Source organism: Enoplosus armatus, chromosome 20 (assembly GCF_043641665.1).
Source record: "Enoplosus armatus isolate fEnoArm2 chromosome 20, fEnoArm2.hap1, whole genome shotgun sequence".
NCBI classification, from domain to species: domain Eukaryota; kingdom Metazoa; phylum Chordata; class Actinopteri; order Centrarchiformes; family Enoplosidae; genus Enoplosus; species Enoplosus armatus.
Genome location: NC_092199.1, coordinates 17662341 through 17688142, shown reverse-complemented (window position 1 = coordinate 17688142; position 25802 = coordinate 17662341). Strand labels below are relative to the sequence as shown.

The 25802-nt window shown below is 43.2% G+C and overlaps 1 protein-coding gene across 2 annotated transcripts in view; it reads left to right on the top strand.

Moving 5' to 3' along the window:
• The window catches only part of rbfox3a (RNA binding fox-1 homolog 3a), a 168129-nt gene that overhangs the window by 88812 nt on the left and 53515 nt on the right, over positions 1 to 25802 (top strand). The window contains exon 2 of one of the 2 annotated variants that reach the window (XM_070927700.1): positions 22576 to 22824. In XM_070927700.1, coding sequence (XP_070783801.1) covers positions 22609 to 22824 — 216 coding nt within the window. In that variant the 5' untranslated portion in view covers positions 22576 to 22608. Of the gene's footprint in view, positions 1 to 22575; positions 22825 to 25802 lie in introns of those variants that run through there. The other variant, XM_070927699.1, reaches the window with a different exon arrangement.

Sequence of the window (25802 nt, the reverse complement as noted above, 5' to 3'; positions counted from 1 at the left end):
GCAGAGAGAGGCTTCACACTGTGTGTGTGTGTGTGTGTGTGTGTGTGTGTGTGTGTTAAAGGGTAGTGTATTTGAGCTCAGGAGCATCGATGCATCAGAGACAATCTACCTGGACATTCAGTGTATGTGTATTTATGGACACGCTCACGTGTCCACTGTGTGTGCAGTTTGTTTTGTATTTGCGCATCTCGTGTTTGTGCATAGCACAGTTTGTCTATGGAATAAGTGCCACCAGTTGCTAGCTGATATTTGTACATTTGCATATTTAAAGCTACAGTTTGCAATATTATTTCATTATAATGTCGGTTGGAATAACTCATTTTTTTACCATGACATGTCAAACAGGACAATTCCGTCATTAGCGACTGATGTGCTGATGCAGCCATGTGCCTCTCCAAATGTGTATGCACAGGGACTGTTGCTAAGACAGTATGTAATATATGTAATAAAGACCACTATATATTATCTGGGTGAGCCTAGATACCCCACAAAGGAAACTACCCAACATGGATGTTCAACAGCATGAGCTGACTGGTACAGTGAGGTCAGGCGTAGTGTACACATTATAGCAATGCATATTATATGTACATATGTTATTTCACTTGTGTGTTTATGTTTTTATACAAGCCTGATTCACCAAATAACCACAGCAGAAAGCCCCTAGTCAGAGGGACAGCGGTGCCTACTGCTGTCCAAGTTCAGCATGTAGAACAAGCTAGAATTCTCTAATGTTTGGGCCCAAATCATGTCCCATATATGGAATACACAATGCACCAAAATGTATGTGTTTAAAGATATTTCATCTCACGCAATTAAAAAAACAAACAAACAGCACATTAATTACTTGGTGACCGTTTATTGCCTTCTCAATGTGATGGATTGCTTTTTGAAGATGATGGATGAGTGGGGGAAAGACTTTTAATTAAATTGGTCATTCGTTTTTTGTTTTTTTTTGAAAGATCATCGAAGCAGCTGGCGCACGTTCACCTCTTCGTTCACACCGCTCAGCTGTTGTTTGGAAAATTGCAATCTTCATCTCAGCAACGTGGCATTTTCTCTTGTTATGTCGCAGCTGTATGACTGCTTGAATCATTTTCCTTTTGTATGATCGGCTGTGAGTTTAAGTCTTTAAGCCTTTTAAAAAAAAACAAGAAATTGACATTTTGTCTTAGACCGACACTGATTTAACCGTACTCATTTCACGGCACGAACGCCCACTTGCTTCACTGTGGGGCTCACAGCAAATCACATGCCAAAATATGTAGACACCAAAAATCATTAAACCACTTAGGGTGGTTGCGTGTGGAGGTGTGGCGCTGTCCATAGTGCTGAAACGGAGATTGACAGGCAGACATGTTCACTTAGTTCAGTTTCTTAGCCTGCTGCTTTTCATGTTGTAAATACAACTTTCAGCCCTAATTCCACGCAACTAGCGTGTGTCTGTGTGTGTGTGTGTGTGTGAGTGAGTGAGAGAGTGAAAGACGCCGCAGACTGTGGAAGGGGCCCTTCACACGAGGTGGATGGAGGGTGATGGATTGGACGAAAAGGCGGCGTAGATGTTGAGAATTTAGTCATAGTAATAAGTGAAAAGTGTTCACCGCTGAATAATTGATTGTCCCCCTGCCTCCCTTCTTCCCTCGCACTCACTCCCTCATTTGCAATCATACATGCTGATGAAGTGCTATATCTCTGCTTTAGCAGTGGAGGGAAGCCCCCCCCTCCCCCGCCTCCAACCCACCCATCCTCACCACACACACACATACACACACACTTACCTACTGTACGTCCTGATGATAGGGCCCAGTGAAGCTCATTAGGATTTATAGGGAAGATGAAGTAGTGGAGGAGGAGCAATGCTGAGCATGTCTGGAAACAGGAACTCGTCCGTCATTTTGTTTGTTTTGATCACTTTAATATTTGTAATTTTTCCTGTGTTTCATTCTTATATTACAAGTACGTTTTGGTATTTCTTTAGTTTTTGGTGTTATATGCATCTTTACTGTCCATGTCATGTCTAGAACTGAATGATCAGCACTTCCTTCTCCAGCCCCTTACTCGCTCACTCATTACAGTGTGTGTGTGTGTGTGTGTGTGTGTGTGTGTGCGCACGCGCATGCATGCATGCATATAAATGCGTACCTCAGTGCATTTCTGTTCTTGCTCATGTACTATGACCTATTTAGTTAGCGCGGTGAGAAATACCTGCTGATTCCAAATCATTTTTAAAAGCATGGGTCTCAGAATGTATCTACTTTACTTTATTAATTTCCTGACTTTTTATTATTTTGCCACCAACATATTCTTCCTCCCTCTGCCTCAGGGGATATTCCATCATAAATAAGTTAATCTTCAACTTATTTTTAAAGATACCGCTGTATAATGTGAGGCAAAGAGTTTTATAGCATAAAATAAGGCTTTTTTCCGAGTATGACTTTGCCTCATAAATTCAACCTAAAATGGTGACTCAGCAGTATTTTGAAATAATAATTTAAAAAAAAAGGCTTTTGGAGTTTGTCCTCCACTACATCCTGGTATGTAAATCTGAATGAGATGCAATAATCATAATTGGAATAAATATCAGAACTGTCAAAACAAATACTGCATCATTCTGTAAGAATTAGAGAGCAATTAAATAACTAGAGAGAGTGTGTGTGTGAATGTGTGTGTGTGTGTGTGTGTGTGTGTGTGTGTGTGTGTGTGTGTGTGTGTGTGAGGGGGAGAGAGAGTGTATGAGGAAGTGCTGTCACTGTATTTGCTGCAGATGATTTGTGCCAGCGTTCATTACCTCTTGGCTGATATCTGGCAGTCCAAACAAAAACATTGCTGAACTCTAAACCATGGGACTTCCACAGCTGAGTACTCTGAAGTGTCTCTCCAGTTGCCAGCACAGCCACACGTGTTGAGCGGTTTTTGGGCTTTTTAGGGAGAACACTGTCACAGGGTTGGCCCTGCTACCTGCTGCCACTGTCGCAGGTGTGTCACACAACCTGAAAGACAGTCAGTATCACCTCCATGTTGTCACATCAAGTCCTCTACTCCTTTTCACTTTTCACGCTTTCAACTAATCAAGTGCTGGGTGGCAAAATTCCTTCCTGGACTGTCTGAATTAATGTAAAATATGAAAACCATGATTCACACTAGCTTGTGTGTGTGTGTATATATACTATATATGCGAGGGATCAAATATGGAGCACTTCCTTCTCAGAGCCGCGCCGACCATCAGCTCCCGTTATTGTTGTTATCAATCATCCTCTAAAGATCGCTGCGGTAACAGTGGCCGGGGTTACCGCACCCCCACCTCCCCCACCCCCCCTCGACATACACACCGATGCGTTAGTGGGGGGAAAAATGGCAGGGAAAAAGTTTAACAAAGCATATTTTCCTCTTTTATGACTCCCTCTGACCTTTAGGGATATTAACATCTGACATGATAAATTGTGTGCTGGTGAGAGAAGAAAAAGAGGAGAGAGGGATGTATGAAAAAAAAAGGGAAGGGGGGGAGGCTAGTTTGTCATCAGAGGGCTGTGATGTGAGGAGATAGACATTTCTCCATATATTTATATGTGTGTGTGTGTGTGTGTGTGTGTGTGTGTGTGTGTGTATGTGGTGTACATGCAGTGTAAGAGAGGAGTCCGTGATATTGTTGTGAATGAAAATGAAAAACACCCCAGCCTCATCCTGCCCACGTCAGCACTCCTGAGCCCGGAGTCCTATTAGCCCCACAGTGATAGGCAGCTACCACCACCCCCTCCCCCCTCCCACCAACACACACACACACACACACACACATTCACAAAGCCTGCACACACTGCAACATGCTCACTCAATTAAAGTCTGACCTTCTCCCCTCTCTGGGCTCTGACGGAGTGTGTTACACCACTGTATATGTGTGTGAGCATGGTTCTGTCTGTGTGTGTTTCGCCGTGCGTCAGCATGCATATCTGGGTGTCTCTGAAATAATGTGTGTGTAATAGATTGCATTGTGCGTGTCAATGTATAGTTTAGAAATGTTTACGCACAGTCATTTCCTAAAACAGCTGCTCACTGGAGGAGGTGCATTTGTTGGGGATTATTTTCAGCGGCGGATGAATCCACAATTGGTGCTCTAGTGAGTATTTGGGGCAGCAGGCCGATGTAGGTGAGACTGAGTCAAAATAAACTGCAGTGTGTGTGTTCATGGTAATGAAGGAACATGTCACCCAGTGACACAGGGTGGCTCCCTGATGTGTTTTAACAGTTTTTGGACAACAGCTGAGCTCTGTGGCACCGAGAAATACAATGTATCAGGCTTTGGATTCACACACACACAGTACTTGTTAGTAGATACATTTGTTGTTGGTTTGAGTCTGCGCATGGGATTTGTTGACAACAAGAGCAGACTTGTCGTATCGTGCCGTATGTCATTTAGACAAAACGGTTACATAAATGTTTGTTACAGGTTATGTCTTCATTCACACACAACAGTACTGTTAACAGAAAGAGCCAAAAAGGCTTACAAGATGAGCGGCGGTGTCACTGCTGGTGATTTGGAACATAATGAGAATTCAATGTTTTGTAACGTCCGGTGGCGCATTTGCTCACGTGCTATATGTAAAGTCCAGCAGCGAATGTATTTGGTGAAGAAGGCAAGGAAGTGCCCCTTGAGGTTATAATATATTATCACAAACTTCAAATTGGCTCATTTGTTGTGTTCAATAAAGGTTTTTTTTCCTCTTTGTGCAAAGAAGATAATATTTATTACATTGCACGGTGCATATTTAATCCCTCCCTGCTCTGGTCTTTAAAGTTAATGCGATGACATTCAGTTCAGCCGTATTGGAAGTGTTACAGAAATGTTACAGGGCTGTTCTACTTTTAGACATGTGACTAATATGTAACGCTAGCATCACGTTCCCATAACGAGGAGGACGTCTGAAATAAGATTTACTATTACTGCAATGCCTCTCTCAGACTGAGCAGACACAAGCAGGAGTTCCCACCCCTCTCTTCTACCAGTCTCCTGATAAGAAGTTTTTTTTGGGGCGGGGGGGTTCAAATATAAAACACCCACTGAGTCAGGTGTTGTTCACCCCTCAGCGTGATAACAGTCTCTAGAAATTACAAAGGCCAGAGAGGACGGAGGGGAGATGTAAAGAAGCGCTTAGAGACTAATCTCCTCTCTTGGAGTCGGGGAGGAGCACGCAGATAAGGCTGGCTGGGCCTGGGGAAGAGCCGCATGCGCTCGCTCTACACCGTGTAGTGAAATGCATTTCACTACATTAAAAGGCCAGCCTGATTCTGCTAGCACCGCTGCCACATGCTGTTGCCGCTGACGTCCAGTGGCACTTTGCTGTCGGAAAATTAAAAACCATGCCAGCACTAAGTGTTTTTCTTCCCCTGCATTCTGGCCTACTCGCTATGCTAAATCTCTGCACTAAAATCCACAGTCAGTTTTAATGTGGAATGGTGTTTTTGTAAAGCAAGAATATGCAGACAGGGCACTATGGCGGGGGGGTTAGGGTTAGATTGTATGCGCACCAAATTTTTTTCAGGCTTGTGTTTGTCCAGTTGTAGTCTCGCATAGCCAGACCTGCCTCCTCCACTTTGGAGCAGGCAGGTCTGGCTCAACCCATCATCGTTCTGGGATAGGGGGGAAAAAAATCAATCACCTTGGGCGGCGCTGAGCCTGGGAAGCAGCGATGGTGCCGTTGCAAAATAGTGTCTGGGGGGGGGGGGGGGGACTTGTTTTGGCAGAACATTTGCACATGGGGAGGTGAGCGCCGGCATTAAAATGGTTAAATGTCCGGCACATAGAATAATCTATGTATGTGATTTTTACTGTTAAAAAAAAGACAGACATAACTTGATCCTCGGTGTCCTGGAGGTGAAGCCCACCTATACTTTAGCTCTGGAGGAGCTCACTGGACCCGTTAAAACCACAGACTTTGAAAAGAGTGACGCGCAGTTAGCGGAAGTCAAGGAAACTTCTCCCAGCAGCCTACATCCAGTGAGCCAGACTAGTCCAGTTGTAAATGTCCTAGCAGGGGTTTGGGGCCTTTATGACCGGGGTACTGATGCATCTCGCGTGCTCATGATTTCCCTCCAATTTTAGTAATAACGGAAGAAATGGAGTGGCGGCTCAGTGAGGTTCAATGGAAGGTTTGCACTGTCAGGCTATGGAATATGTTAAATTACATGAATGATAATAGCCAAGTCAAATTACTATTTGAGTGGGGGTAAACAACAAAATGTGCATAATTGATATGTATAACAATGTGGGTTTGAAGAACAATGCTTTATGGGAAAAACAATGTATCTCGGATGGCGAAGATGTTTCACTGGGTTCCATGTAAATGTGACTGGGCAAATGAGATCTGGAGTAAACCAAAGTTGCGTACTTACTGTGAAATTCAAGGTGATTATTTTACTGAAAGTTATATTCTGAATAAAAAAAAGCAATATTTGTGCTCAAATGTTATGTTACTGTTATGCAGCCTCTTCAGATTCCAGCGGGTAGCAGAATTAGTCAGTGTGTGATCATTCAATTCGTTCATTTATTCATAAAGCTAAAGGAGTTTTTCCCGAAAAATGGAAATTTCATATTTGTCTGTCAAAGGACATGTGGTGGAACGTGCCTTTTATTTTAGAATTTTTCAATAATTTGTTTTTGATTGGTTCAAAATGATCACATTGTCAACACAACGCCTAATAATGGTTCATGCCAATAAAACCAATTACAATATTAAGAGTGAGACAGAGCATTCAATATGTCTAAAGTCATCGGAGTCTCCCCACCGCACATTCTTCTTCTTCTTCGTCTTCTTCTGCTACATGCATAGTACATGGCCACTTAAGTGTGTGACCCTGAAATTGTCCTCTTTTTGGGCAGGTAAACATGCTGTACCCGATGTCTGCCGGCTCAAGCATTTGCATTATTCAAAACACATTATGCAAGATATTCAGCAGGTGGGATGCCCCCCCCCCCCCCCCCCCCCCCCAACCCCCCCAACTCCTCGCCCAGAGGAATTCCTGAATAGACAAGCATCTTAGGACATCAGTGTGTGTGTGTGTGTGTGTGTGTGTGTTCCTGTGTGTGTGTGTATGTGTGATGGAATATCCATGGGTGGAATGCAAAAGGGCACTCCGGGGCACTTTGAGGCACTCTGTACCCATTAGCCAGGGCAGGGAGACAGGAACATGGCAGCAGCAGAGCACAAGACGAGAGGGAATGACGGAGGGGGAGGAGACGGACGAGAAGAGCGATGGAGGGAGGCCAAAAATAGGTCCCCGGGTGCTAAGGTGCGGATGAAATATTTGGGGATTTTTTTTAAAGGGTAACAGAAAGCATACACACAATGATGGAAAAGTTCAAGTGGGCAAACATCACTGAGAGGTTTGTTTTTTCTTGTGGTTCCATACCGAATGTGTCTCGGTGCACACGCTTGACCCACATTCCTCAATGTAACAGAAACTGTCAAATATCAAAGATCAAATATTACCTGGTGCCGACTGGCCGAAGGAATTTTATGGTTTCCCTGAGGGGGGAGATCCGTAGGAGGGATCAGGGATACCCAACAAAATTGTTTTTTTTTAATTTAATTTATTAGAAATAAAATCATCAGTCTGCTGTGTTATACTGTATGAGTTTTTATACTGCAGTCTAAACTCACTGGCTTTCAGTCACTTATGTTTTCATGTCCCCCAAGCAGATCTGTGACAACCACAGATCCTTACTTTGTAACTGTCAATAAACCAGTCCGACTTCGGCTCCTTCCAGCGGCAATATAGGAAAAGGTAGCGGCAGAAAGCGCTGCATACCTGTGAAGCACAGTATAGCCGCCTGATTTTCACTGGAATTGTCAAATTTTTTCAAAATCAACCGACTTAGGATCATCAGAATAAAAACGAATACGAACGGTGATAGAAAACATTGCCGTCACTCTTATATATACTATTTGGAAACCATTCCAGGGGATTATGGCAATGTGAAATGAGATGACTCGTCATTTTCCAGTGAATTCCCGAATTCCACCCCTTGAGGCTAATTTGTCCTATGTTTCTTATATAAATATCACAAAATAATTAATGCAGAGTGATAATCAGAGAAATATCTTGGTATTTTCCTTGTTTTTTTTTTTAGATGTTTTGTTCCTTCCGCTCCTGTCGTCCTCCCCTCACTCACCAACCTTCTCCTGGTGTGACAGGGTGGCTTTGGGAAGCGGACTATGGAATGACATGGCACTCGCCCTGTATTATAAAGAACTATAGTGTGAGTGTGTGTGTGTGGGGGGGGGCAGCGGACTCTGTTCATTTGTGTACAGGCAGTGTCACTTCTAATTCTAAATATCCGCTACATCATTTCAAGCACCTCTGCGACCTGCGACCATTTTTGAAAATGTCACCATTGGAGCTTTTGATCTTCCAGTGTCTCCATTCTCCATTTTGCAGAGTGACTCGAGATGATGATTCATTCATTCACTCATGTACCATCCTTTCTATAGCAGGAGGCTACACAGAATACACATGCAGTTTTAATGTGGAAGGACACCACTATTTTGCAAATAGAAAGTGGAAATTCGATGTCATTTTTCTTGTCATGTCAATAATGGTTCCTCAGAGCTTGTTTGGACAAGAAGCGAGCCCGATACAAAAAAAGAACTACAACATGCTTCCCTGCACTTATTAGAATGTGCCAGTAATCATTTGTAGTACACGGAAGAAAATCAAGAGGTTTCTTAACTGAACTGAACTTGTGTGTGTGATCTCTCACTTTCTTATGCCTGCTCTTAACTCCAATCAACTTAACCCAGTTCCACCCCAATCATAGCCTTCGGTAAAGAAAGAGGCTAAATTTCTCCATTAATAAATTGATCAGGTCCCAGGTTCCCATTTGGCAGTTCGACCTAAATCCCCTAATTTGCATGCCCCTCACCCCCACCCACACACACACACTCTCTTTGTGCCCGGATCGGCAATTGATTAGCATATCCAGCAGCACCCCATGGGGCAGGCTCATTGATCAAGCACATGGATTGGTGGGAACCACAGGATGGAACACAGAACGTCCAATTATAGAAGTCCCATCAGGGAGGGAAGACATCATTCTCCTCTGCTACACTGGGCTGCAAAGGGCCTGGCCTCTTGTTAGCTGGCAAGGTATCGTTTGATCTCATCGCTACCAGCTCGCTCAGCTGGTAAGGGCTACTTAGGTATTGACTCAGTGTGGTTCTTGAAATTCCATTGTCGTCAAATCATTAAGTTTGTAGCGGTAGAAAAAAAAACCCTATCTCTATTTAAAGTCTTAGATTGTTGGACGTAATTTGGGATTGTAACACATTCCGGCAATTATCTGGCGAAGAATGGGTGAAGGAGTTGATATGATGCAGAGGTGATGATGAACCGAAGGTGAGCAGAGCTCTGTCGGAAGAAAGGGGAATTCACTCGTTCACCAGCATCCGTCCCTCCGGTCACTAAGAAGAAGATGCAGAACCGTACAATTTCTGGATGATGAAGTCCTCAGTTTACTTCTTGATGCCTTTTTGGGCCACAAATATGTGAATATTATCCACTGTACTTCTTTCGTAGTCCTGCTGACATATTTTAACCGAGTGATTGAACAGTCCTCCTGATTTTTTAGCGTACTGGTTCTTTTTTTTGGTGCTTTGAGAGTTTAGTTTGGTTTAGCATCAGTGATATTGATGCGTTTTGATTTGTACATCGATTGTTCATTTGTAAGTCGAAGTGGAATGTTGTCCCTGTCAGTCTTCCTCTCTGCCCTCCCAAGCTCTTTGTCTCTCCCCCCCCCCCCCCCCTGTGATCCTCTCCATCAGTCTCTCTCTGTCCTCTCTCACTCATGTCTCTTCTCCTGTCTCCCTGCGTCTCTCTCCGCCTCAGACAGAAAGCGTGCAGTGATAGAGGGCCCCTATGAATAATGTAGTGTTGTTATCACTCTGCTCTGGTTCCTTTTACAATGAAGCGGCCTTAAATCATCAAACATTTAGCAGGGCTTCTCTCTCCATTAAAGGAAAGGGCTACTGAGGCCTAAGGTATACGCCAGCAGCTTCAACAACAGTACTTAACTGTAACTGCACTTTCTATTCACATACCCTGCTGGACCAGCAGCGCAGAGTGTGACAAAATACAAATTAAATTTCAGAAATATCTCAAATGATTAAAAAAAAGAATTATCGCCACTATTAAAGGATGATTTTGCTATATTACAACTTGGAACTTATTTTATAGTATCGTCCATCATTCCTATCAATTGTGATAACAGTGTACTCATCAGTGTAAATGCTGAGATATGGGAACACAATTGTGACATCACTAAAAAAAAAAAAAAAGCCTGACGGGTCAAGAAATGTACCCAAACTGCCTGTGGTAAACATCCATCACACTTTACAGACCCACTTTCTGCTTCAGCTGTGACCGACTGCACTTACTGTGTTTGTGTGCATATTTTGGGTGCGCTTTCTTTTGTTTCCTTATTAATGACAATTAAGCCATCACCACGACAACAGGGCAAACTCATTTCAGCTCTATATTGTTACTCTGTGACTCCACTAGAGCAGCTTTGCATGATTCACAGTTGAAAAGAGTCCTTATGTATCTTGTCCCGGCCCTTTCTGCAGCCCCTCAGTTCCCCCTCCTCTGTCTGAAACAAGCCATTTTAGACCTCCAAAAACCTGAAGAGTAGTTCCTGAGCAGAGCGCTCCAATAACTTAGGCAGACTGAGCGGGTGGATGAGTGTACTTGGTGGGTGGTGCTGTGATTGGAGCAGATGACCTGCTGGGGGGCGTGGCCAATGTCCCGACGGCTTGTTTTAAAAGGCACAGTGTCTGAATACGGGCTGTGTGTATTTCTCCATGGACTGAGCGTTTTGATCCTTTTCACAGTATTTATACAGCACCTAGAGCTGCTTTAGAATCACACAAGACATGGACATCTCACTTTCTTAAAGGTCCCATACAGTAGAAAGTGAGATGCAGATGAAAGCCCAAGAAAAACGCTAGTAAGTGAACCTTGAGTTCAGATTGTTTCGTCAAAGGACAAAGTTGTGATGGAATTCTTTCAGAAAAATTGGCTTCAAATCTCCATATATATATTTATCATAGGAATTATTTATTTATCTAGTAAAGAAACATTGAACATTTTTAACAGGTTGCTAAATAGAAGCGTTTCTGGACAAAATCAGATCAGAGACAAATAATAGTATACGTGATTATTTGAACTTTGCCTAATAATGTAATTATGCCACTGTCATTCCTACCATGTTATTAAAACACATATTAGCTGTTTCTTGTCCTTATCCACCTTCAGTGGAATGGTTGGACTTCAGAGGGCTGGATTTTCTCCCCTTGCTCTCTTATTCAACTGTATCAGCACTGCTTCAATTGTCCACTATCGACACAGGCCCCCCTGTCCAAGGCACTCTCATTAGATTGAGCTGGCCACAACCTATCTCTATAGCCAGGTTAGAATCATTTAACCTAATGGTTTTCAGTGGGCACGTGTGTGAGTGTGTGTGTGTGTGGGGGGGGGGGGGTGTCAGCTGGTGCTATCTGGACAGCAATCATATGGTCTAATACCCCTGAGGCTTTTTTCACTTATTAAAGCGCCGACACAGACAGAGAAAGGGGGAAAAAAAGATCCAAATGCAAACAAATATGGTAGCGTTTCAATTGACCTGAGCACAGATCCAGACCGAATGAGGCCAGTCATTACGGAGATGAGAGTGGGGGGCTCATAAGAGGCTGATGATATCGGGTCGTGTCCCAAAGAGAAGCTGTAGATTGCTAATATTTATCCTGCTCCCGTTATCTCTGATCATGATACACTCAGGGCCCTGCTGATTCTTACTGCCTCCTCAAAATGATATCAGAGGCATAAAGTGTGGAGTATCTGTGTGTGTGTGTGTGTGTGTGTGTGTGTGTGTGTGTGTGTGTGTGTGTGTGTGTGTGCTTTGTAACAAGCTGTTATATCATTCAGTCTTATTTTTGCTTAACATGAGCGAAACACTTCAGGTTTGAACACGTCTTTTAATATGTATTATTCTATCTGAACACACACACTTGTTTATTTTCACTCAGTCCCACACACACACACAGTCCTGCTGCCCCAAATACTCACTAGAGCACCAAATGTGGATTAATCCGCCGCTGAAAATAGAACTAAAACTATTTCCTCCAGTTTGAGTTATATTTGACTACAGTGACCAGCTGTTTTAAGGAATTACTGAGCCTACATGAAATAAAGAGATAGATTTGTGACAACAAAGAAAAGCCCAGAATAACACCAGCTTTGTCCTTTAACTGCAATTCATGCATTCTTTACTGTTTAATGTCCATGGCATTTTCTACAGTTGTATATTTTTGGATGCACTTTTCGTTAGTTTCCATTCATTTTCCATTTTTGTACATTTGTACATACGTACATACATTTGTACAGGGGTTCGACCCGATGGAGGCCAGCACCTTGCATGGCAGCTCGGTAAGTGAGACCATTTTACCATTTAAATGCGCCTTATGTGCAGTTTACGTGCAAACCAATGGACTCCTGGAACAGTAAAAACAACAACACAGCAGCAAGGTTTGCCAAATAGTAGCATGTAAGCTAATAATCACCAGTACGCACCCCAAGCAGCGCCTACAAATATGTACTGATAAGAATGGATCACTTTGCTGCTGTATAGGTGAAAAAATGTACAAGGTAAATGTTCTGTGCAAAGGATTAGAAAATGACACTTTCATCTGGGATGTTTGTAAAATTTACTTGTGAAAATGACTTGGCAGAAATTACTGAAACTACCTAATCATATTACTTGATTTTTCAAGTACTTCAAAAAATAAAATACGAGGCTTTTATAGAGCTTTACTACATTTTGGAGAGTGTGTGTGTGTGTGTGTCTGCCCTGGACCTGTCTTCCGCCGGGTGTGGCGGCACTGTCGGTGGCTTTGTGCCGGGGTCTGATTGAATCGGGCACACAGGCAGATTTACATATGTTTGCCGTTGTTACGGGGGTTAGTGAATATCATGTAGCAGGCCTAGAGGGAGCTGGCAGCCAGCGGACCTGCAACACACTATGAATCCTAAACAGTCCCTCCTCTCCACCAGCCTCACTGCTCTACTCCTTCATGAACATGATTTCTCGCTCGCTCTCTCTCTCTCTCTCTCTCTCTCTCTCTCTCTCTCTCACTCTCACTTGCTAGCTTTCTTGTTCTATAGCTATTATCACACACACACACACACACACACACACACGCACTCACAGTCACACACACACACACACACAGGGATTGGGTCGTGGAGTGTCCCCGCTTGGCCGGTGAGGGAGTGGGAGTCTCGGCCAATCTCTGCTCAGCCGAGTGTTAAATTAGATTCCGTTGCCTCTCTGTCAGAGTTGGGTGTGTGTGTCTGTGTGTGTGTGTGAGCGTGTGTGTGTGTGTGTGAGCGTGTCTCACACACTTGTGCATAACTCACTCACAGGGACTGGGTCACTGTCACATACACTGATATTCATAGCAGGAGGCTGCTCTCAGGGTAAAAGTCAGTGAGTTTGCGGAGCCGCAGATGCCCCTCATGTTGATGATGATGATGATGATGATGATGTGTGATTAAAGCAGTGTGTGTTGGCTAACATTTAGTTAGTCACACTGGAAAAATATATATTGTGTTTGCTTCCTCCTTGGAGACCTGCGCTGCTCCCTTTTCACTTCCTTTCCATCCTTCTTCTCCTTTTGTTCCCTTCCCCTGCGCAGGCAGCTTGCTAATTTCTCCATAATTAAAGCAAATGGAGAATTAGCGTCTTTTTAGCAGGGGAGGGTTTAATTTCATGACTGTATTATGCTGCGAACAGATGGAGGCTATTTTACTCTGCATAATATATTATAATAGTATATTTTCGATGTAATGTTATTATTTAATGATTATATGACCAGTGAGGCGTGCTTAGCCTGATAATAGATGAGTGGTGTGTGTGTGTGTGTGTGTGTGCGTGTGTGTGTGTGTACGTGTATGTATGTGTGTGTGCGCAGGTAACTGGAACTATTCCTCCGGCTGCAGTTGTCCAGGCTGATTTATGGTCGGCGTCAGACTAACTTATCGATGGCGGCGTTGGTACAGCGGCCCTCACTGGGGAAGGACCCGGGCTTGTGAAAACAGGACGGTCTAATGGTGCCTGAATAAAATAATAGTCAGGCTGACAGGAGAGCAGACAGCGCTAATTAATAAACATTATTAAAAAGCCACTGTCACAGCGAGGAAATAAATGAGACAAAGCAGGGTTTCGGAGCAGCACAGGTAAAGAGAAGGAGCTAAAAACTGAGGTTCAGCTCCTCAGATGTGGATACAGATGTTTTTTTCTGTCAGTGTTCTCGTTATTAAAAATTAGACTGTTTTTCTCCAGCACATCACAAAAGATTCAGTTGTGGTTGAACATGATAAAGCCTCAGGCAGCATTAAAACCCTCAAGTCCAGTCCTCACTGGCACTGTTTTTTGAATTGTTTTCAAAGTCATTTTTATCTCGTGAAACATACGCTTCTATTTCTATAAATGTCTCAGTCCACACTCAAGCATAAACCCCACAGGAGGCAACTCAAAATCATTTCTGCATTTTGTGAAATTTTGTAAACTTTAAAGATGGCTTAACCTGTTTGACTATGAGTGGGGTATAGCTTCAGCAGCAGGGAGAAATAAGAGAATGAAAACAGAAGCCTTAACCCATGTTTTAATACAGTATCAGGGCTTGGCCCAAACCTCCAGGGACATGCTCCTCCTTAGTCCGAGTGCCCCTGTTTGTGTGTTTGTTTTTAAATGTAATGCTTGATATTTATGTGACATTTCATAGTCCTAATGCGATGTGTGATTTTCATTCAATTCGCCCATTACTTTTATTTATTAATTCAATTCAATTTTATTTATATAGCACCGAATCACAACAAAATGAATGATGAAGACCACGGGGTGTGGTTGAAAGCTCAAAAAGAAGCCTCGAGTCAAATTTTTTTTTGTTAAAATACTGTTTGACTGGCAGGGCGGAGAGAACGGGGCATTCCACATTGAGAAAACAAAGCAAAGCACAAAGTCTGCAAAGTAACATAAAGGTCCCATATAGTAGAAAGTGAGGTTTCCATGTCTTGTTTGATTCTAAAGCAGCTCTAGGTGCTGTATAAATACTGTGAAAGGATCAAAACGCTCAGTCCACGTGAACTGAGGGGCTGCAGAAAGGGCCAGGAGAAGATACATAAGGACTGTTTGAACTGTGACTCATGCAAAGCTGCTGTAGTGGAGTCCCAGAATAACAATATAGAGCTGAAATGAGCGTAATGTGGGACCTTTAAGTAAAAAATAATGCTGGCTGATATCCGGTCAGTGTGTGGATTCTTAACATAAGGTCTCTTTGCAGTGGATGGATGGTCGCTTGCGTGGTGTACTTGCTGACCTTTGCATCTGGTGTGTGACCTGAGTGTCCAACTCTGTGTGTGCACTGAACTGTGTCGATGTTGGTGGTGATATTTTCATACTGAAGCTTCAGAGATTCCTCCAGATTCCATTATTGTTTCGTGCCAAAGAATTGTGTAAAACCTAGGAGACCGCATTTGGACAGTCATGTGAAATCTCCTCCAGATGTGTTTGGCTGGGTTTGATTGCCAAGTGTTGTGTGTGTATTTGCACCTGCAGTAACATATGTTTTTTTTTCCTCATCCAGATAAGATGACATGTTAACACCAGGTGGAAATTGGGGTCAAGTGCAATTAGAAACAGATTCACATTTGGGGCTTCCCACAAACACCTGGTCTTGTCATAATCACATATGAATCACATAAATAGAAAATCAATATCAACCATATGCATTGTGTCGGAGGGGTGGACTACACTGACTGCAGCACGTGGAGTAAAACGTGGAATAACAAGAGGTGTGTTGGAGTGTTTTGAAATTAGAGACTGTGGTTGAGAAGAAGCAGGCTCATTTACTCTTTCTCTTCTTTATTGCCCCCCCCGGCGCCTCGCCGTTTTAGGTGACACAACATGTTAATCCCAATTAAAGTGCAATCCTGCTAGGCCAACAAAACCTTACTTTTTGTGTGGACTGACAAAATGTCTGCAGTATTGTGGGAGAGTGCTCACTCCCCTTTCCTCCAGTCTTTCTCTCCCCAGATCTTTTTCTTTCCACCCTTATCTGTCTGATGTCTGCAGTGCACATCAATATTAATGGCCCCCCCCCCCACACCCCCCACCCCAAAGCAGCAAGTTTCTGGCATGTTTACACAGTCTGGCCTAAAAAGGTGCATTAAGCAAAAGACAGTTGGTCTGAGCCTGTGTGTGTGTGTGTGTGTGTGTGTGTGTGTATGTACAGTATGTGGCTGGCTGTTTGGTTCACTACCTAATACATTGAATAGGCCTCTAAATACAACCTCTCCATGCAAAGAGTCCTCTTGTCTCTTTGATGCTGAGGGTTTGTTGGTGGACGCGGTGTGTGAGCGATCGTTTTCTGTGTGTGACAACACTTCTCTTTTGGCAGTGATATGCCTTAACATCTGTGTGTGTGTGTGTGTGTGTGTGTGTGTGTGTTCATTTGCATGTCCCTGGCTGCCTCAGCCTCACTGTCTCTCTGCCCCAATCTTCATTAGTTGTCTCTGTCAACCCAGAACAATAAAGCTGCGGCGATGGGGGTGTAAAGGACCCAGACAGTGTCACGCCAGCTGGATCGCGCACACACACACACACACACACACATGCACACAGGCACAACAGTCTGTGGTATGTGTGTATGTCGTGGCGTGTGGATGTTACTTAAGTGAATTCTGGGCTTCATTTTGACTTCAGTGAATTCTGCATCACATCTCTGCCAGCTCCCGCTCTCACTCTAAGATCATTACAATGTGTTACACTGTACACACACATACACAGGGCAGTGTAGCTCCAGGGGTGAAGGCGGGAGGGACGGGGGTTCTGAAACGGCTCTGCCCAGCAGAGAGCTCGGGTAATGGTTAGTAGGGGTGGAGAGAAGCCCCGGGCTACTTTGGAAAATAGCTGAAGAGAAGGGAATCAATATTAGACACACACCCGCTGTGCATGCATGTGTATGTTGATATGTGTGTGTGTGTGTGTGTGTGTGTGTGTGTGTGTGTGTGTGTGTGTGAACTTTTTTAATTACCCTGCAATGAATTAACCTGTTTTTTTCTGCTAATCTTCTTTCACATAGACACACACACACACACATTTACAGTCATATGTAAATCAGCCAACGAGCCTTCTGTTCCTCCTCGACATCCCCACTGATGTTGCCGTCCTTCTGCTCTGTTTAAGGCAATCACAGGTCAATTCATCCTATATCTGAGTCACATTTCACATATTGAATTTGGACATGCACAGCGACATTTCTTACACGGTGGGGTTTGTTTCTGGATGGAGCGCTTAGTGAAAATGTATCTCTTGTTGCTGCAGATGTTTGGAGACTTCTTTCTCTCACTGGTGGAATGTTTGTTTATTTGTAGTTTGTATTCAACATTAAGCCCCCCCCCACCCCACCCCCCTTCATCATACTAGAGTGAATCATCGTTATGTTGGAAGTGTTTTTTCCTCCATCCACCATCTGCCTTTGCCAGAAACACAGATCTCTTCGCAAAGGCCACCGTCTTTCTGTTTGGTGCAGGTGCACCTTTTAAGTCTAACAACAAAATGGGTCATTTGTCTGCACTTTTCAAACCCACATGAACCAAGAATTAATTCGTTCAAGTGTATAGTTCAAGTTCCAATTGAACAAACAACGGGCCAGTCAGAGCTTTGTAGTCAGGATTAAGAAAGGGGGCATCGTCATCCAATATAGACGAGCTTAGACTAACGTTGATGAGATGGACGCAGTTGTACCAGTTCTTCTAACTCGACAGTTAAATGACAAACACTTGTATTGACATACAATCGTCGTGAAAAGCGGTAACTTCTTCTAGCAACCACGATTACAGTTGCTGTGTCGACTACCATGACGTGGGCAGGGCAGATACTTCACTCTCTTACTGATCGGTTAGTATGGAAGCATATTGCTGCCACGCCAGGAAAACACAGATCAGTATCACGTTATAATGTGGAAAGTTTTATTGTTATAACAAGATGTTTTTCACGTTTTTAACAAGATATTTTCACAGTATTTCGACATACAAACTAATTACATAATATTTTCTTGTCGGACTCGTTCTTCCGTCCGTACAGCCCCATGCAAAATCCTTCTTAGTGTGCGCATACTTATCACAGTATCCTCAACCTTCTCGCCATGTCTCAACCCAAGCATGAAGCAGACCTGAATCAAATCGTGTAAATGAGCCATATTCCTCAATTGAATAAAGAGTTGTGTTTATGTTCTATATCTATCGGTCTATATATCTATATCTATCTATATTCTCTTCAAAGTGAAGCTCAGTGGTGGTGATGTTGAAGTAATGCGACCATGCTGTAGTTCCTTTTATAGCCTAACGTTAGCTTTTTACTTCTGGCGATTCCATTTACGCTTCAAGAATCATAAAAGTGGTGTTCATTAGTGAAGATTATCTCGCTGAACAAAACGTGGAAGAATCATAAACTTTTGTTTTGCCACAGAGTTTATTTTCTGCAATAATCCAAAATCCCATGGAACAAATCCCACTGGCTTTTTGTTGAGGGTTAGGGTTGGAAGCGTGGATGTCTAAACTAACTTTTCATTGGTGATGGTTTTGTCTATTCTATGCGATGCTACGGTAGCTATAGAAGTAACATTTCAATAACCATATCTTTTTCAATGTCTGTTCTTTTAAATGGTGGCTTGGTTTGGCTTTAAGTTGTATGAAGTAATGCAGTCCCACCAGCTGTGTGTGTGTGTGTGTGTGTATGTGTGTGTGTGTGTGTGTGTGTGTGTGTGTGAGAGAGAGAGAGCATCATACATGTGCCTGATGTATAAATGGAGCCGGAGTCCATCAGACATCAAGCATGGCACTCCACTGAGCCAAAGGGAAATAAACTCAATGAGGGAGAGACGGAAGATGGAGAAAGAGAGAGAGAGAGAGAGACGGGTGGATGATGCAGAGAGATAGATGGAGGGATGGAGGGAGAGAGGGATGGATGGTATGATTTAGCTGATAGGAGAAATCATTTACCAGCACAATTTGTCGACAAGGATCTGGGGATGTCTCAGTGTGTCAGCGCCTCAGTCACTTTGATGGATGATGGAAGTTCACTGACTCTAACACTCCCTCTCTCACTCTGCCTCTGGCTCTCTCTCTCTCTCTCTCTCAGCCTCTATTTCTGCTCACTCTTTTCTGCCTCAAACCCCAGCAGTGCAAAACCGTCTCTAGCTCAGCATGTGAGCGTGGCTGTGTGTGTGTGTGTGTGTGTGTGTGTGTGTGTGTGTGTGTGTGTGTGTGTGTGTGTGTGTGTGCGCGCGTGTGTGCATATAGGGAGATGTATCACACATCAGCTCGTGATTTAGGCATATTAAAAAGAAAACTTCCAGGTAAAGCGCTTTCCCTGCAGCTCTCACTTCACACACTCGTCTGCCATTATTTAACTTGACTTGTCTTTGTTCACGGCTCACTGGTGGTATGTGTGTTTGTGTTAGTGTGCTTGTCTCCGCTGTGTGTGTGTGTATTGACCAAGGTGGGGCCATATATCAGCTCAGGTCTTTATCGATGCTGCGAGGCAGGGAGGCCTATCGATGAGGCTCCTTGTTTTAGTGAACCGAGACTCGCCCCAGGCCACAGCTCCAGCCTGCATAGACTGAGATTAACAATAAGCGAAATCAGACCAATACATAGGCGTGAAACAGAGAGCCAGTGTAAACCGGGAACCTCCTGAGTTCTGTTCCAGAAGTAAGAAAACCTCTACAATATAACCTTTCCCAACGGTTCAAAATGCGGTTCGCTCCGTTTGTCTGGATAAGGATTTCATGACCCCTCAGACTGTTGTGGGTGAAAGGACATTAGCTCCACAGACTGAGGGAGAACAGACAGAACAATGGAGAAAAGATGACATTAAGAGAGCTCGGGCGGATATCATAGATAAGAGAGCTGATAATACTAAGAAATATTGTTGTTGGGACAACAATCTCAAGCAGATGGAGTTTGATAGATATTATGATGTATGAAAGCTTAACCATCAAATTTAAGAAGTTTTTAAGAAACCCCTAAAAGTGCGAAGGATAATGTGAGGTGATCCAAGGTCAAGAATGAACGGTCAAGCTCAAATTAAGGTTAAAATTCTAATATCAGTGTCTGAAAGAGACCCGCAATGGGAGATTGTATTGAGTTACAGAAACTAGTTGAACAGTAAAAGCTGTCAAATCACATAGTCTACATACGTCGTTTACTATTTTATGTGCTGTTTTCTTCAGCGGGGGTTTAACCATTTTAATGCCGGGGCTCACCTCCCCACGAGCAAATGTTCCACCAGAGCACCATCGCTGCATCCTGGGCTCAGCCGTGCCCAAGACGATTGTGATTGGTTTAAAGAAAGACAAACAAACCCGCGCGTCCCCCCCCCAGAACGCAGATGGGTTGAGACCTGGTGTCCAAAGTGTGGAGTTTGTTGTAGCAATGTCACTGTGGTCTCAGATCTCATACAGTGTGATCAAAACCAACAGAAATACATGGGCTAATAAAGACAGAACTATGACAACAAGACCACGTTGTAATAAAGTGGAAGATCTACGAAGGAAATAAATAAATAAACTCCAAGATATCGGTAATATTTTTTGCACTTCAAATATTGGCACTTGAAAGTAAGAGGCGTTTGAAAAGATTTAAAAGTTTACACAACCCGAGCAAAGAGGAAATACATGTAACTACAGGCCGAAATTGCCACTAAAGCTTGAAAAGAGCTGTCATGTGTGAATCTGTGTGTCTTCGCACTGGGTGAGTAGAGTGTTCATTTCAGCTGTTAGGACATCACAAAGTGTTTAAAAAAGCATTACTCGCATCCAAATCTAACAAGCACAGCAAAGTCCTGTTTCATTATCGATGACTTGACTCATTTGCTGCTGGAGATTTATATTTTTCTTCATTTGTATGTGAAGTGAGCCTAAGTAAACCCTAAATTGAGCAGAACGCTCGTCCGCCTAGGGAGTCGACGATGACTCTCTGCCAGGAACGATGTGGCTACAGTCAGTGAGCCATCGGCAAACTGCTTTGTTATGCTCAACACCATCAATCTCCATGCGTAGGAACGGCCAACTTCAATACCACTATTGGAAACAGCTAAGGTCAGAGCCTTGTCCCACCTCAAAAAGTTGCTGTGATTGATTTAAAACAATTTTAAAGCCATTTTCCGCCAGGTTTTGGAGCAGCGTGGAAGAAAAGCAAGGTGCTAAATATGCCAGATGGATTCAGCATCATCGGTCGGAGGAAATGATTATCTGACAGGCATTAGGAGAAGGGCCCGGACGGAGGTGAAAGAGCATGACGCTCACCTTAAAAGAGGGAGGAGAGAAAGGAATCACAGCAACTGAAGCAAGGGAGGGATACATGGAGAAAAGCGGAGAAGAGAGGGAAACTTTTATTAGAAACGCAGATTTCAAAAACAGAGGTTGTCATCCAAAGAGTATCAGTTAATTGATCTTTCTCATCTCTGTGTAGGGATGTAATTTGCGCGCTTTCCTTTGGTCGACGTGTTCGTCATTCCATGCGTGTTTCAGTGTTTGGTGAACGTCTCATTTCAGGGTGGGTGAGGTGGTTAATGTTGTGATCAAACACACTTCTGTTCTACAAATAAAGCCAATGTTCTTCTCTTGTGCAAAGGATACACTCTCTCCACCACGCATTAGATCTGTCAATGGGCAGAATGCAAAGAAGAATGATTATAAAATGGATCATTCATAAACCATTTGAAGTTGAGTTTATAAAAAGCGCCTGAAATTTTACATTCTACATTTTAGACTGCAAAAATAACAACACAGTCAGTTAAATTGGCAAACAACCTACACGAAAGATGTTTTAGTCTGAGCCGGGGGGACACTGCGGTTTTGTGGTATGCGCCGTAAAACTTGCAGCTAGCAGGATGCTCCTGTTAGTAGTATTACTTTATTTTATTCTTAGCTTTTCCTTCCTTTTCCATCGCGTTGGTGAAGGAATTTTCCTTCTTTAGGCTGAAGGTAGCATGACACAGTGGTTCCCCGGTCACATTCGGGTCACAGCAATAGATCAACTCTCTGTCTGCAAGTCTGGTTATGGTGCAGCTGTCCCTGGGCTCAGACTGCACCACAAAAGACTGTTTGCTTAGTTCTTAAGCATAGTTCCTTGTTTAGAATCCAATACCCAATAGAATCTTCACACATACTGTATGTATCTGTGTGAGGGGGACCTTATTTGGAATATGAAGCAGTCTTCAAACAAACTAGGTTGCTGGGGGGGGTATAGATATGGTTAAAATATATAATGCCATTTGAAGTTTTATGTCTCATGATGGTGGAAAGGCTGTTTCAGACAAATAGTAAGAAGTCTTCATCATAATTTCACACAGCTTTGACAAGCTGCACTACTAAACCAGTTGCCAAGAAATCAACCCTTATTAACCTGTTGGCTTTCCTCTTTTCCTTCCCTCTGTCCCTGTCCTCATCTCCTCATCTGTATACACAGGGCAACCAAGAGGCCCCAGCTCCCCCTGAAGCCATGGCTCAACCCTTCCCACCGGCCCAATACCCCCCACCGCCACAGAACGGGATCCCAGCTGAGTACGCCACGCCCCACGCCCACCCGCCGACCGACTACACGGGACCAAGTGCGGTGGCCGAGCACGCCCTGACGCTGTACACGCCAACACACACGCAGAGCGAACAGCCCGGAAACGACAGCAACACCCCCACCCTCACAGCCAACACAGTAACAGTGAGTCTGCAGTTTATGCTAACCTTATCTTTATGTATGTAGTGTTTTGCTGTATTTTCATTCAATAAAAAGCTGGTATCAATGAGGGTTAAAACAAGTTAGGGGGACTTGGCCGATGATCTGATGGCTTGTAATTTTCCAGAGGATTCTTTTTCTCTTTTGCCGTGCACTGCAAGGGGTAGAAAATCTGTAGCCTTTCCATTCATGTGACATTCATTCAGTGCCGACCTTTGATGGACCTTTGTTTAAGCCACGCCCTGAATCTGCCATCATGGTAATGCAATTGGAAACAGGATTCACAGACCAGGTTCCCCCATGCAAAAAGCCTTCAGTTGTTCACCATGGATGGGAGTAGCACCCTGCGCAGACGCCAGATGTCACAATAAAGTGCAACATACTGTGGCCGCCTCCCAAATAGTGTATATTTTGACGAGGTGCTTGTTGTTCAAAGCACACCTTTTGAGATTGTTGCTTTCTTATAGTCCAGCAGATCTACAACCAGTTGCATTTCTTCTCACACTGATTGTTTATGGTTCATTCATATGTTAAAGTATAAATAAATAGAAATAGAATAAAGTTAAGTATAGTGAATGTTTAACCACATCATTAAAATGAGCTGATTTAGAACTCTATCTCTAGAATCTCTATAATGTTGTGAAAATGTTCCTATAGCTTATTCTACGTATTTTACTTAAGATCCTCTGCCTCCATTCATTATTTTATTTCTACCTTGTGAGTTTATCTCTCTGTGTATCCAACAATATATACCCAAACCTTCCCTGGTCATGAGCATTCCTCTATGTGTCTGTACGGATCAGTTGAACATAACCAAATCAGTTGAAAGCTGAAAGGTAGTATAAACACCTTTGGCCTGAATTGAGTCTGTAAGGTAACCATGGTGATTTTTGAGATATGTGTAATGCTGCCAGCAAGTTACATAAATCAAATGGTTTGTTTTAGGTTCAGTTTTGGTAACTTAAAAAATGGCCAAGGAGGTTGTTGGGGTTGAATGTCCTCCTCACCAGTTACCCTACAAGGTAGATGGATTGTTGAGGCTGATGCTTGTTTTTCATTTTTTATTTAGGGCGTACGATTGATTTATACCGCGATCGCCTTCCTACTTTATCAGCCACGGCCGTGCAGTTCAAGGGATGAGATTGGCGCGACCCGAACAGTACAGTCAAATAGTTATGGCGTCGCATTCTAAATAGCAGTCTACTTCCGTGTTTTGGTTCTGTAGTTTGACCTGATGCGAAGTACTCATGAAGCGTACTCGAGGCCATCTTTTGAAGAGGGCCTGGGCACGGTGCACAGTGTTCACGCTAATGAAACAAACTGGACTTTGGGGTCAAGTGTACTCTGATCCGGGCCCGGGTCCCTGTTATGAAAGCCCCATTATCTAAACATAATTGAATTCCTGCAGTCACAAGACCATTAAACCCTGCAAGGACCTGTGTAGTGATAGTAGAGCTAAATCTTGCCCTCTCGGGACAGTTTTAATTCCACCGTGGCTTTTAGCTGCTGTAGAAGTCATTGTGGCCTGTGTCAGGCATGTGTTTTGAATCATAATCAGTTAAGGAACACACAAAATGCTCGTTGTTCATCAAATAACTCAAACTCAAAAATTGTCTATGAGGATATCTTCGATTTATTTGTTCAAAAATCTGGGTCTTTAACAGATTATTGTTAAAGTGGCCATGGGATAAAAAAAAACAGAGCTGTGGGCTAAATTTGACTTGCAGACAGTGAAATCTGAAATTCAAACCACCATCTTATGTATATTTTAGCCACAACTCCCTAGTGCTATTCTCCTTTGAAGGTTGTATGGTTTGGAGATAGTTAGTTGAGACAGAGCGTTCACTGGCAGAGCCCAAATGCTTTTGTAGTGGTGGGTGGCGCGTTGCATGCAGGAAACTGAGAGTGAAACCTCTCTCACTGATTCTGAGACTCTCGTTCTGAAGTTTCTTTGCACTTCGCACAACATGAAACCTAAAACTTAAGGATGAAAAAGTACCCCACCCTCTGCTCCCAATGAAAACAATCTGAGAAAATGCATGAAACAAGAAATAATCCAGAAAATATACAGAATGACAAGAGAACTGTCCTTAAAAAGATTTTTAGTTACCTCTCAGGCCTTCACAGTAAGATTAAGCGAGTTGCTTGAACTATACATTTGCACACATATACACACATATCCACACACACACACACACATACAGCAGGGACAGACTGGTGACTGCGCGTCACTGACAAATTAGCTGTATTTCAGCTGTATTTCAGCAAAGAGCTGCAAACACGCACATACAGCACACACATACAGGCAGTGCTGAGGATGGCCACACTATAGTTAACTGCACCACCACTTGTCTCTATAGTTGAGGAGCCTTCAACCTGTCAGGGCCAATAAGACTTGAGCATGCTGGGAAGGTATGGGAGTGTATAGACAGTGATGGCAGAGTGGGGGAGTCCAGTGAGAGGAGAAGACACGGTACAGTCAGCATTACTGGGAGTGTTTTACAGTCACTGTGGAGAGTTTGTCACAGGCTGTAACTGTTACTGTCAAGAGGCATAGTTACTGCAGGATAAAGGAAAAAGGCACCATCCACACGTTCACTGTGGCCTAAAAGACTCTTACTACATTTATTGCCAAAAAATATATAGCACGTTGATACTGTGTTGGGTTTTTTTTTTTAACTAAATAATGAATATTAGTGTTGCCTCTGACATCCTGGCATTGATACAATCTCATTAAATACGGCATGTATTGTAAAATTGCTTTGATAATATACTGGCTGTGTATGAAAAGACCTTGACCTGAAATTCTCCAAATTGTCCAAATTATTAGTTGCAAGTTTCACATGTCGTGTTAGCTCATTGAAAAATCCACTGAATGTCAAATTGAGCGCTTCTTAAACTAACCAGTCATCATCAGGAATGTGAGCACAATATGGAAATGAAAGCAGTGCTCTGTTTTTATT